Here is a 14,131-nt window from a genome sequence, read left to right on the forward strand (position 1 = left end):
ATCGAGTACAATGATGTTAATCGAGCTTTAATGAGTTTTAGTATGCAATGTCAAACACTATCGCTTAGTTTTTTGCCAGTATTTGATAATGTTTGTATGATTTCTCTATTTATGCAAGAACAAGAACTTTATTTGAAGATTACTGAGGAGACCAACAAAATACTACTAATAGGTAGCAAGGGCAAAATGTTGTTTGTTATCATCTTCCCATTTTCTATTAGTTCTAATACGTTATCAAATTGGGATTCTTGCAAAATCTACACATATGATCTTAGAGCCCTTGCGAATGGACTTCCATTTTTAGAGATCAACAAATCGGAATCAAGTGATGTAGATGGTATGAATTATCAACTTATTGAGACAAACTTTCAAAAAAAAAAAAAAAAACTTATCGAGACAAAGAGTAATTTTAAAGGTCCCTCCTCAAAGTATTAATGGCGTCCCTCTAAAGGCAAATTTTACTATTTTAGAGTCAGTCCGTGAAGGAAAGGGGCGCCAATAAGAGTTTAAAGACGGGCCTTTAAACTTGGCCAAAGAAAATATCATATGGCGGGAAATCATGTTCATGAATAAATTGTTTTTCAAATAAACAAAGTATTTTATTCCTCCTTAAAATTTGATTTTAGTTATGAAGGGAAATTTTGATTTTGAGATCCAATCTAGGGTTTTCAACAATGGGTAGTAGTCCATAGAATGTTTGTTGCATGTATTGTTCCCATAGTTGTGTTTGCCTCAAGTTAATGGTAAAGCTAATCGATCTTGTCTATTAACCGTTCGATAAAATGTCAAAAAGAACTTCAATTCCTTAGCTACCATGAGTTCTGGGCATTCAGAGATTAATGTAGTTCGAGACATCATTTTCTCTCTGGAATAGAAAACGTAGACAACATTGTGTGGTACTGGATGTATGGATGGTGATTTCATCATTGACGATTGCATGGATGGTGATTTCATCATCGACGACTGTGGGTTCTATTCTTTCATCTATTTCAACTGCCTTGTTTCCTTTTCACATTTCTGAACGACTAGCCTTGCTCTGATACAAGTTGTTAGGAAAAATAACCTAATTAACTTGTTCAGGAATATAAAGATAAAAGATGCGGAAGTAAAATTAGAGACACCAAGATAATTTAACTTGGCAAAAAATCCCTCCAAGATAGAAGGTAAAAAATCACGGGACCTAGTCCAGAAATCTTCCACTATGATGATAGTAATGGGTTATACAATTCTTCCCAAAAGCAATAGGGGATTAACCAATTCTTCAAGATGTGTAGAAACACTCTTGGATAACAACTCTTCCCTAAACAAATAGAGGATTAACCAACTCTTCAAGATGTGTGGAACCACTCTTGGATAACAACCCTTCCCTAAACAAACAGAGGATTAACCAATTCTTCACCAAACCTATGGTGGATAAACCAAACAAGAAAGGAGATACAAAGATTTCTTACTCCTTAGGATTTGAACAAATCTTAGATTACCACAAAGCATGAAGAAGTTTAACACAAACTAAATTGCTTCACATAATAATTTTCTTTTCTTCAAACCAATATTATTCTCTTTCAATCTCTCTTGAAAGAACCGCTTCAGAAATCTCTCTTTCTCTCTGTGTCTCATCTCTTTGATCTCTCTCTAACCCGTGGGAATATGATCTGGGAGGATTCTCTATCTTCTTGTCTCATCTCTCTGATCTTTCTCTCTAACCTAAGAGGATATGATCTGCGAGGATTCTCTCTCTCTCTGTCTCATCTCTATAATCCGAGAATATATGGTCAGAGAAGATTATCTAAGAGGATACTCTATGACTTGAAAGTATGAATAATATTTTCCCATTCATTCTCTTTTATAATTATAATTGGGGAGGTATTCTACTAGATATATGATTCCTTTTTTGGCTAGAAATAGGAAACCTATTTCACCCCAAAAAATGAATAGGAAAAATCCTATTTCAACTAGGAATCTTTTTTATATAAGGAGAGACCCTAACCGAAGTAATTTAGTCAACTACAAACATAGAATAACAGCTTTGGTCATCTAATTGATGGGGTCTTTGACAGATCTTCGTTTCTGATTTCAGTGTCGTTTATTGACATCTTACTCAGTATGTTGAATATGTATTTTGTTTTGGCTGGTTTGTTGTACCTAGATATATATTTGTCGTATTTCTCGAAATACATTACTGTTATTTCTTTCAATAAGTGTTGGCGGTCGTATTCGTCGGTGCAAATTATGTCGGAGCTCTAAATTCTTATTTAGTTTGTGGTGAATCTAACGATACTCCTCACCTCTAATGTCTAATTGGCAATACCCCTTTTTAAATTTGACATTAGTGAAACTCCCTTATTTAAACTGAAAAATACGAAAATAACTCTACACTTAGTATATTCTCTTTTTCCCTTTCTCTTATGACTATGGCCGACATAACTCTCTAACTCCGGTCTTTCCATAAATTTTTCTATCTAATGTATAAGTTCACGGTCGACATAACACTCTAACTTCGGGTTTTCCATGAATTTTTTTATCTAATTTGCAAATTCAATTAATAATTTCTCTTCTAACATTTTAATTTTCGTTCAATTCATAATTACAATTTACATTTGTATTGCCAACCACTGGTAGCCCAGTTGGTCAGTGCATATACTCTGCAATGCAGAAGTCCCAGGTTCGATCCCACGAAAGGTCATTTAATTCGTCAGACTTTAGGGCGTTTAATTCGTCGAGTTTTAGGCCCAGTAATATTTCGACATTTATTGTGCTTATCACATCTCGATGTACCAATGCCTTGTAACGACTAACGTAGCTCGTAGTCGATTTTTCAAAAAAATAAAATAATTTACATTTGTATTCTTTGAATGTATACGAGTTATAATTAATAGAAAAGACAACAAATATCAAGAGGTCGTTTACAAATTGATTACACTTGGAAACGTTAGTTTTAACGTACAACAAAGAACAAATGAATTTTTTGTTTTAGAATTTATTATTTCTTTTTCGTACTATTGTGATTTATTATTTTTAAGTTTTCGATAAATGTTATGGTAAAGTAGAAAAAAGATGTCCACAGGCTTTGGTTCAACGGTTGGACACCCATCTTAAGGCCATGAAGTCGCGAGATCGAATCCTGGTGAAAACAGATTACCATCAAAATTTATCTCATGTAATTTAGACTATATGTCAAAGAATGATCTTATCTTCAATCAGAAGGCAATCGACCTCAATAGGTGTTGGTGGTTAATTCAAAATGAGATAAATCTTCTAGCTACTCCATTACTATCCTCTTCTAATCTTCCAATGCAGGTAGACCAACGGACTCCTCCTTCGCTTTCTGAAATCAAAATCAATGTGGACGGTGTTTTCACATCTGATCATGCGGCGACAGCAGCGGTTGCTCGTAATCATCTTGGTCAGATTATCGGCGCGAAGTCAGGACAAATTTTAGTCGTCTCTCCTATCTTCAGTGAACTTCAAGGGTTTATTATGAGAGTAAACTTGGTTGAGGAATTAGGGTTAGAGAGCTTTATATTAGAAGGGGATTCAGAACTCATGGTGGGATTTCTCACACGGGATGACGCATCCATACCCTGGCGTATATCAACGGATGTGAGCAATTTACGTTATCGGTTGAGATTCATTGACGTGGCAATCCAATATTGTCCCAGAAGCTGCAACTTGGTAGCTCACTACTTGGCTAAATCGGAATTCGACCCCCAGAATTGACTATTTCTCTAAATAGTCCTCATTGTTTTTCACTTGTATCTGTTCCTTACTCTTTTTGTATGTTGAACAGGTTTATGTTAATGGCATTTATTTCAAAAAAAAAAAAAAAGTAAATAATATTAAACATTAGTGGTGAGAGAGTCTCCCTCCCTAAATTATCCTTAATTTATTTGTCAGTAATTTCAAGTTCCACTACCAGGGGACAACCGTAGCATCCACTTTGTCTAACGGATTACTAATTTAGGGTGACGAGTGCAATCACAGTAGATAGAAAGAAAGAAATTGGATCTGCCACGACCTGTTTGGTTGTTGTGGCACACTCATATCTACGGCAACACAGCCTCCTTTGAGAACAGCGGCTCCGCTGACACCCCTCAAACTAATGGAAGCACAATGGGTCATGGCAGGCTGGCATCACCCCTTTTTCGGACTAATACTACCGTAGCCGTAATGTCAGGGTGGGGCTCCCAGCCCCAGCAGGAGCTCAGCCCCAGGGCTCCCCTCCCAGGGCTCCCCTCCCAGGGCTCCCGGGTTGAAGTCCATTAGGGGTTGGAAAAATCTAGACTATACCTTCTTCAAGAACTAACAGAAGCTCGTAGAGTATGTATGTTTGGAAATCCTTCACAAATTCTTCTTCACAATAATCAACCATTATCATTCAAAATATATAGAACTTGAGAAGGTAATTTCTATCACAAAATCTTCTTCACAATTAAAACAAGTTCATAGTTTCACAAAACCCTAATTCAACCACAACTTATCAAAAGCAAACAAACACACAAATAATCAACAAATAATTTGAATGAGAAAAGCAGTTTAACTAGTTTTCTAATGCCAGAGAAGAAAATCATAAGGTGGCAGCGCTTACAATGACACCACAGATATACCTTAATCGCAGAAGCGAAAAATGCAGGTTTTGTCGAACACAATCTGCGACTAATCTTATTCTGCCGTGAAAAACTTCGACATCTGCATTTCCGTGCATCTCCACAGTTTTAACTACCTTTTGCTTTGTCGCTTCCCAATCTTCCAGTTGAAACCAGCAAGCTCGACCACCATGGCTTCCCTCCATTCCGAGAAAAGAGACGCAAGGTTTCTCACCAAATGAATACCTAAGTCTCACATAAACAGAGTAGGGTAACCATCTTGCGCCAAAATCAGAGTTTATGTTGGGCATATGAACAGGATCAAGAACAACAACCAGGGTAAAATCCACCAAATCATGATGCCGATCATAGTAGATATTGCTTTCCCATTCTGAGTTATCATCAGTGTTCTGGAGAACTAACTCGACACGAGGCTTCTGTCCAGGAGCTACTTGTTTGACTTCTGCCTCCAAGAGTCTCTTTTTCCAAGCTATTAGTTGCAAGAATTCTTCAATAACAGAAACGGGTAGAGTGAGAAGAGTCATAAATGAAGCAACTTTATGGGCATCGAATGAATAGTTGGCGACACGCCTATTGAAATAGTCACATAGTCGAGCATAAGGCGAAGCCTCTTTAGGAGAAACATTCATCGTGCCACCTTGTTTGCCAGATGCCCACTTAACAACAAAATAAACATCAGCTTTAGTTAGAGAAAAGCAGAAAGTCGTTAAACCAACTGCTTCGATTCTGATCAAAGCCTCTTTTGACATTTTATCATCGTAAGGTTCCACATCAAGAAGCATTCTAATAGCAAACGAGTGGGCATTTGAAAGTTTTTCGAGATCTGCAACTAATTTGTTAATGCAATTAGGCTCAAGAGTTCTATAACTTAAAACAACACCATCTGGAACACAACGTATGTGCCAATCGGACGATGAGTCAACAAGAATATCGCGACCCCAAAGTGTATTTTGACTTCCATTCTGAAGTTCATGCAAAGCTCCATAATAACGATTATCTATTTTGACATCCCAGGACATGCTTCCAGGTCTGCCCAACCTTAAACATATAACGTCCCATTCTTGAGCAGATAAAAGTCGGAAATATATGCCCAAACCATCTTCATTTACAATTTGAATATCAGGATCATCCAACTGCTTACTCAAACAAGTGTGCTTGATACGAATAGTACAGTGTCTGACCACATTTAGAAGGAGTGTAACATATATACCATAAGGTGCATTCCCTTTATTTGCTTCTGCTAGAAGCTTTTCGTACGTATATACTTTGGGTTTACCCATACCAGCTGATGAACAGACTGCTTGTGAGGCTGAAAGAAAACGAGTATCTGGATCTGATATGTTCCTTCTTCTCTTACAAAATGCTTCTCTGACATCTTTCTCTTCGATTGAGGTGATTTGCCTTAAATTAGCAGACATTGAACGCCTTTGAGGATTACTATCATGTTCAGAAGGACTTGAGCTATGATAAACTTCAAACTTAGGCGCTTGTCCTGAAAAGAGAATATTAGCAACAGGAAGGGAGAACAAAAAACAGATAGATAGATAGATAGATAGACAGATAGAAAGGAAAGAGTAGGCCACACATATTTAAACTTTCAGAGGAAATATATTACCTACAGATTTTGCAGTCTCAAGCTTAAATACTTCATCAAAAAGAGATGAACTTGATTGATGGGACCTCATAGCATGTGAAGGAGGACCCCTAAAACTAAGATAACGAGTAAAGAAATCTTCCAATTCAAGAAGAGAGGGATTCACTTCATCTTCAAGCATTTGCAACTGATCAATGTCAATTACAGAAAGGGATTCTCCAACAGCACTATGCCGAGTATCCAGCAGCCTAAAAAGAGGTTTGAAGCCTTTGTCAAGTTCCAACAGCAAATAATACAAGCTTCCACACCGGGGGAATTCCATAAGTAACGAATCGGATCCATTTAAAATAACTTTGGGTATCTTAACTGCCACCATATCGTGTTCGTACACCTGAAAGAATCATACGTTAATGTGTGGGTGACAACAGTGAATCACTTGCATCGACACTCATATTTGGAATAAGTATGTTGAAGAGCTGTATCTTATTTAACGTTAACTCCTTAAGTACTTAATATTAAATCAATTTTCTATGTTCGGTATCATGAATAGTACTTTTTCCTTTCAATAAAGAGATCAAGTGATCGGGTTTTAAAGTTTACTGCTTTGCCCGCTTATATATCTAGTTTCATCTTGGCTCTGTATGGAAGTTCGATTTTTCAACTCAACAATATTAACTAAGTGCATTACAAATAATCACAAGTTTAAGTCGAACTATGATATCCACAGCTGTGATGGGAGATCAAATACAAAAGTAGGAAAATGAGTTACCTGAAGGCCTAAAAATCCCCCAATATTTGCAAATAAACGCAGAATGCTTTTGCGCCTCAGATTTATAAATACTTCAGCTGCTGTGGCACTTCCATGGTTTAATGCATCTTCCTGCTCTAAAAACAAAGATGAAGGAAGAATATTTCCAGATGATCGAAGTAAAAAACGCCCATTCTCTATATTAATCCCAAGGGTGATATACAATGAGCCATACGCCCGTACACATAACACTTCATTGCCTCCATCTTCTTCTGTACCAGACTCCTATGATAACAACAAAAAACATGTTACTCAGAAGGCAGATTGGATCAAAACCATGCAGACATGCATTCTAAGGTGGTGTTTCCTTATTTCTCATTAACAAAATCTACATGTCTGAATCTGACTGAAAAAAATCGAAAACCTACCAGTACTCGTCATTCAAACAAGTCAAAAATCACGATTCAGCAAAACAAACATTTTGAAATCCGATTCAAGTCAGTTTAGACCTCGAGTTGGATTTCAGACCTAACTTAGAGAAAAGACAAACAGTACCTAAGATGAGGCATGCATCCTACAAGATCAAAGAGAACTTCACACAACAGGGAAGTAGATGGAGTATAAAGGTTTCTTGTTGACCTATGACTCTTTGTAAGTTTTATTCTAAAGAAATCAATGATTTTTTGATTTTATGATAAAACTCTATTTGCTTTTCTAACTACTAAAACAACAATAGTGAATGTATGCTATTCAATCCAGCAAAGTAGTAGGTGATGTTTCTTAAACCAACCTTTTCATTTTTGACGTCAGATTTTACACCATGCCACTGAAGGAAAATATCATTTGCAGTCTGAGAGATCTGACAGTTTCGCACTAGATTTTTATGGATTTCAAGTAGACGAGTGTATCTAGTGGATGACACAGCTTTTACAAGCAATTCCTCAACATCAATACGACAAGGATCAAGTGATAATTCAGCCTCTCTGCCAGTTTGAGGGTCAATCACAAATTCACTATGTTGGCACTTGATTTGCAGGCTTTTTTTTGGTTCAACAATTATAAATGGACAATCTGGAGTAGACACTTCGATGTCTATGTCAAAATCGAACCAGTACCAAATTTTTAAACCATACTTTTCTAAACCAACTAAATAAGGTACCGAATCAAAGACAGGCCCAAAGGTGATTGCATCTTCCCATCTTCTCTCGCGAAGTGTCGCTATTTGCTCAATCACGGTGGTTGTAATGAGCGAAACACTCAGCTCATGGAGAGTTGAATAGAGAACGATAAATGGCTCTTCTGCCTCAGCCATTTTCCATTCCAGATCGTTTCCTATAGCACGAACCTGCCATTCTTCAAGCTTTACAGGCCCACTTTTCTCACCTATAAGCCACTGAAAATGTAGCACTTCCCACAAAGATAGATATTCTACATCAACAGGAGTTATATGAACTTCAAATTCCCCATCAACACGAAAGAGAAGAGCGCCATTAATCACTTTGGCTTCCGAAATCTCATCCGGTATAGAGAACTCAAGCAGTTTAAACTGTAAGAGCATGTTCAATTCCTGCAAAGCTGACTCTTGGGGGTCACCAGCTGGAGTGCTGAGAGGTTTCATATCAACTTTGGATAATTTCCCGCGACAAAGCAGCTTTCAGTATTATAATCAAGTTTACAGGCTGCTGCAATTCTCGTGCTCGAAAAAAAGGATTGAGCGGTTTGAGTGAAACACGTGTATGTGGTATTGTGATGTGACGGAGTATACGCAAGTTGTTGATTGTGCTTAACCAAATAGTTCCTGACATTGAGGCATACAGAACAGAAGTCAACAAAGTACAAGATAAAGAAAACATGTTTCATGTGACAGCTAGGCAGCGACCAGGTTTAGATTACTGAATGGCGCAAATTTTGCTGAATCTTGATCATAGAAAACTAATACATCACACAATATTACGTAAACCAAGTAAGGTGGTTCATATGGAATTTCATCCATTCTCATGCGATCCATATATTCATTTTGCATTTTCTTCACTACAAACTTTACGATAGATCGAAAAATCAGAAGAATGCAAAGAATATAACGTCAGTCAACCTAGATTTTTTTAATCAAAAAGGAATACTGATTGAAAGAGTATCTTCACAAAATCTAGGTTTTAGAGGTGATTTAAGAAACTTAGGGATTAAAACTACTAAAATGTTAGTGGAAATGTAAGAAAATCCAAATGAAGATACAGATTCAATTTCTAAATTATCTGCTATTATTAGGGAATCACACAAAAATGAAAATATAATTTGGGGCTTCTTTTAAGAAAGAAGACAATAATGAAGAGAGAATAGTTTACCACTATTGAACACTACGAATCATCTAACAACAAATCCTCGAATGTTCTGAGACAGCCAGAAGAGTGAAAATCCACAGCAGAAAGTGACGCGAGGGAGGCGTTGAGTGAGATACAATTTAGGGTAACATACTATCATTATCCTTTTATACTGTACAAGGACAAAAGAGAAATACCCTAAATACCCCGATGTGAAATTAAACTTAAAAATGCAAAATTCATAACACGTTAGGTTTTTTAGCAGTAGAGGAGACAAATCATTGGATTTGACTTAAATTATACATTTGACCTATCCGATTCGCAAAAGAAAATAAATTCTAAGGCTCAACTTCAGCTCCATATGGGATCCAAATCAAAATCTTTACTCTTAGACTTAAACCACATGATTCGAAATCAATACATGTAGGCAAACTTTCCACAACGACGATATTCTCATAAGGTTGCACATTCAAACGTCAAAAGTGAACTACAATCTTCTGGCTACAGACAAAGAAGAAGTTCCAAAACTTAGTAATCAGTTTCAGCTATTTACTCTTGGTGTTTATTTTGATAAGCTTCTTCCCTTGGTTAAGGGATGCCTTTTCTTGGAATTTTTTATAAGCCTCTTAGTAATCAATTCTAACTTGGACAATGTGGAAGCATAAGAGCATCATATCATAGAATTTAGTAAGTACAACTGTAAAACCTATCGGGTCTCTGCGCAAACATCAATAGGAGAACTAAATTCAGAAGCTATTTGACGAGGGAGAGGTCGCCTGCTGAGATGAAACCATGGGGCGAGTCAATTCGAATAGGAATTGTGAATTCATCTGTACCACTTTCACCGAAATGCCAATGACTTTTTCTTTTGCTCATTTCTAATCTTTACCATGATAACTAGGGGTAAAGCAATGTTGCGGTACGGGTCACAAGAGCTTACAAATCGAGGCAAACTCTCTTTGGGCTCATATTGGTCATGGGTTGAGAATGGGAATTGGATAGAATGGAAGAGTTCTACTCACTATCTAAAAAAAGACCCCCAATGAATATTCTATTTCGATTTTGTTCATTAAATTACGATATTACGGTTCCTACTTTGAATAAAAATTGTTATGCTATTATTACATTTCTCAAAACTATCCTTCTATTAGTAGGTTTTGCTATACCTTTCCTACGCACTTAAAAAGATCGCATCTTTCAATATAGTGTCTCCCAACCTCGTCTTAACAGAAAGGGCAGGGCGATAACTAATGTCTAGATTTTACGCAACTGTGATTTCCCACAAAAGGAAACTCACCCTCTATTCTGTAATTGGTTCTTCTCTCAGGATAATATTCCAATATTCATTAAACAATAACCTAGCTCTCTACAGTTCTAGATAAGTAAATGAATAAGAGTGTTCTTGAGTGCCCAATGCCCCATATTAGGTCAAATACTCAAAAAAAAAAAAATCAAACAAACCAGCAACCAACTTACTAATTCATCAAATCAAACCCATATATATTGAAAAAACACAAACCTGATAGCAGCATTTGAGAAGAAGATCAAGATCAAACCCTCATCATACATTCTTGTCTATATACATCAGAAGTCTAATCTTCTCCTCGGAATCAAACTGTTGATAAGACTTTGATTGCTCCACCAAATCATTAAACAATTCATACGCATCTTGAGTAACTAGAGTAACCACCATTGATGCATCAACCGTTTGTTGCCCTAATTTCACCATTTTTCTTCTCTTTTTCCCAATCTTTACCAGTTTTGAGTTCTAAATCATAGGGGTCATAGAGAAATCGAGATTCTGTTCTAACAAAGTTAGCAATTCGAATTCGTCGGAGAAAGTAGAGAGAGAGGAAACCCTAGACAGTCCAATTTGGGCTTATTCTCATTTGAGGTGTATAATTGGGGCCAATTGGGATTAGCCCTAATTTAAAATGGCCGCCGCTTTGGGGGAATAAAGAAATTCTCCGGGGAATAAAGAAGACCAGCGCTTTGGGGAAAGCAAAATAGTTTCCGGGGTGTGAAATTTTAAAGGGAATATGTGAATTTTAGAAATTTTCAGGGGAAATAAATTTTAGGGGGAAATCAAACATTGCTTCTTCCTCTTCTTCTTCTTCATCCTCTTCAACTCCGGCCACCATTTCCGACCACCATCTCCGGCCACAACCACCACCATCAACAACGAAGTTAGTCCGTAGTCGACTTTAAACAAACTAAAGTTATAAAACTTTGAAGTGAATTTCCCACTAAGAAAATCAGATGTTGGAGTAACAACAATAGAAGATGAAGACAATGTCGACGGGGAAATAGAAGATTGTATCTCATTGTTATCTCTAGCAAACGAAACAGGTTCATTTAAAATAAGAATATCAGATGTGATTAGAACTGAATCATTACTTGATAACTAGCGAAACAATCCCATTTAGAAGATGAAGAACCACGGGGATCCATGATTAATAAGTTTTTATTTGGACCATTGAAGTCGAAAATTACACAACAGAGATTCAACTTACTGATTAATAAGTTTTGTTTCTCTGGATTTGAAGCATCTTTGAATGATAATAGAGGTTCAATTCCAGCTACAACAGTTGATGGAAAAACAGTCGCTGACATTTTCTTAACCACGTTTGATCTACCCGAAACCTCATTTGTGCTATTTGTTCTTTGGTTTCCATTGCCGCCGGCTACAACATTGTTGCCGGAATCACTTCCACATGAAGAACTATTGCCAGATTTTGATGACTTCCGATGGATTTTGCTTACAAATTGCTTCAACATTGTTCCCAAATGGTGTCAACGGGAAAAGGAAAACCCTAAATCGAGATCATGGTACGACAATTTGTAAGATAGATTTAAGGTTCCAGCAAGTTCAGGAAGTTCACTTAGAAAATCAGGGAGAGACCCATTCAAGAGATTTGAAGAAAGATCAAAATGAGAAAGGTATTTTAGGGTTTTGATTTGATTTGGAATAAACTCAGTTAATAAATTTTGAGAAAGATCCATAGAGACAAGAGAAGTTGCATTAAAGAGATGGAAAAGGATTAGTTTAGTAAAGTTATTAGAAGAGAGCGAAATTTGTCGAAGAGAAGAAATAGCACCAAGTTCAGAAGGAATGGAGAATGGTAAAAACTTTGCTTTCCCCCTATCATTTAGAAAATATACTGGTCAACTAGAGTTGACCAGTTTTTGACAAAGTCTTCACACTCCATAAACTATATTGCTTTCCCCAAAGCGTTGGCCATAAAGAATCGAGGGAATTCAGATTTTTTTTAGGCCACTGTTTTGGGGAAAGCATTAAAGTTTCCGGGGAAGACGGTGGAAAACAAAAAAAATTAAACCAAACACCCCTTTAATGTCGCCGGAAAAAGTCGTGGGCCGGATGTTGCCGGCGACTTCACCATCTTCTCTTCTCTTTCTCTCTCTTCTCCCTCTCTTCTCTCTTTCTTCTCTTTCTCTCTCTTTCTTCTCAATGTCTCCGGCTAAGGGGAGGAGCCCCTTCGCCGAAGCTCGTCTGGTTGTTCAAACCAGACGAGATCTGGTTTCGTCTGGAAACCAGACCTCCAGCGAAGGGGCTCCTCCCCTTCATCGGAGATGGAGAGGAGCATAAAAAAAAAAAAAAATTGTCGTCGGAGATGATGGAGTCGTCGGAGATGGTGGAGTCGCCCGAGAAAAGAAGAAGAAGCTGAAAAGGATTTGGTTGTTTGGGAGAAATAAAAAAATCTATTTTTTTTTTTTGTTTCCACCCAAAACTTCACACCCCGGAAACTATATAGCTTTCCCCAAAATACATTTTTTTGTTCTCCGGGGAATAATTTTTTATGGGGAATACAAAATACATTTTTTTGAAAGTTCTCCTCCATCTCATCACCTCTCTCTGCCACCTAACCTTCATTCCACCTCATCGTCTTCTCCCGCGAAGGTCGCCGGCCGGCCAATTTTTCGGCCGGCGACCTTCAAACATAAAAAAAAAAAAAAAAAATTATCTTTTTCCTCTCTCCTCTTTCTCTCTCTAATTTTTTTTTTTTAAATCCCTCTTCCCTCTCTCTCTCTAGATCTGGTGAACGTATAATTTGTACCCTGCATAAGCAAAGTCATGTGCTATATAATTTTTTTTTGTTTTTTGAGTACGTATAATTTTCTGTTTTATATGGACAAGATGAAAGAGAGTAATTAACTAAATGTCGATAGGGATGAGATTACTCACGAATACCTAACTATTATACAAGAGCAGATTCATCTTCGTAATATTTTTCTCTTCCAATATTTTTCGGTTGGCCTACTCTTGTTCTTTTTATATACATTACATTACAGAATTGGTAAGGAGCTCCATCCATACTAACTTTTACATACATTACAGAATTGGTATCCACCTCTGTTTTCTTTGATAGTATATTGTTTTTCCGGTAAGATCTCACCGGCGGCCACCCAACTACTTGTTGTCTGTCATCATCAAATTTACAAAATCATCAATACCCACATCATAAAAATCAAAATTCATCAATACCCAGATCATAAAAATTAAATCAATCATCAAATTCACAAAAAAGATCAAATTTTTATCGAGTACAATGATGTTAATCGAATGAGTTTTAATATGCAATGTCCAACAATCTCTCATATTTTTTTTGTAAGGATATGATAATGTTTACATGATTTCGTTGCTTAGACAAACGTGAGTTATTGCAAAATGTGAATATATGAACTCAAGAGCCCTAGCAAATGGACTTCCATTTCTAGAGATCAACAAATGGGAATTGGGAATCAAGTAATGTAGATGGTCTTTCATCAAAAAAAAAAAAAGTAATGTAGATGGTTTTCAACAAAATTTTACTTAAAACACCAAAAGAAATTGGTAAGCTTGAGTAGA

General features: G+C 36.8%; 1 protein-coding gene across 2 annotated transcripts; it reads right to left on the minus strand.

Annotated features, from left to right (window-relative positions):
• Positions 1–4,351: 4,351 nt before the first annotated feature.
• Positions 4,352–12,388, minus strand: LOC147536062 (mediator of RNA polymerase II transcription subunit 14-like). Of its 2 annotated transcripts, XM_086641893.1 has the most exons (6): positions 10,784–11,165; positions 9,289–9,436; positions 7,737–8,744; positions 6,968–7,231; positions 6,220–6,589; positions 4,352–6,096 (listed from the first exon to the last, which is right to left on the minus strand). In XM_086641893.1, exons 3-6 carry the CDS (start codon positions 8,562–8,564, stop codon positions 4,565–4,567), a joined length of 2,994 nt encoding a protein of 997 aa, XP_086498019.1. In that variant the 5' UTR covers positions 8,565–8,744; positions 9,289–9,436; positions 10,784–11,165; the 3' UTR covers positions 4,352–4,564. The 2 variants fall into 2 exon arrangements, with proteins under 2 accessions (XP_086498019.1, XP_086498018.1); XM_086641892.1 differs by lacking the exon at positions 9,289–9,436 and having other exon boundaries at positions 10,784–12,388.
• Positions 12,389–14,131: the final 1,743 nt, after the last annotated feature.

The sequence above is a fragment of the Eschscholzia californica genome, unplaced genomic scaffold, assembly GCF_041429995.1.
Source record: "Eschscholzia californica isolate CP2 unplaced genomic scaffold, dmEscCali1.0.p SCAF_5, whole genome shotgun sequence".
NCBI lineage: Eukaryota > Viridiplantae > Streptophyta > Magnoliopsida > Ranunculales > Papaveraceae > Eschscholzia > Eschscholzia californica.

Excerpts from the sequence above, each read along its gene's own strand:
- LOC147536062 (XM_086641892.1), bottom strand. The coding sequence starts at position 8,564 with ATGAAACCTCTCAGCACTCCAGCTGGTGACCCCCAAGAGTCAGCTTTG. Across the intron at positions 7,232-7,736 it reads CTGACGTCAAAAATGAAAAG|GAGTCTGGTACAGAAGAAGA; the intron begins GTTGGTTTAAGA and ends TTGTTATCATAG. Across the intron at positions 6,590-6,967 it reads GGGGATTTTTAGGCCTTCAG|GTGTACGAACACGATATGGT; the intron begins GTAACTCATTTT and ends TGATTCTTTCAG.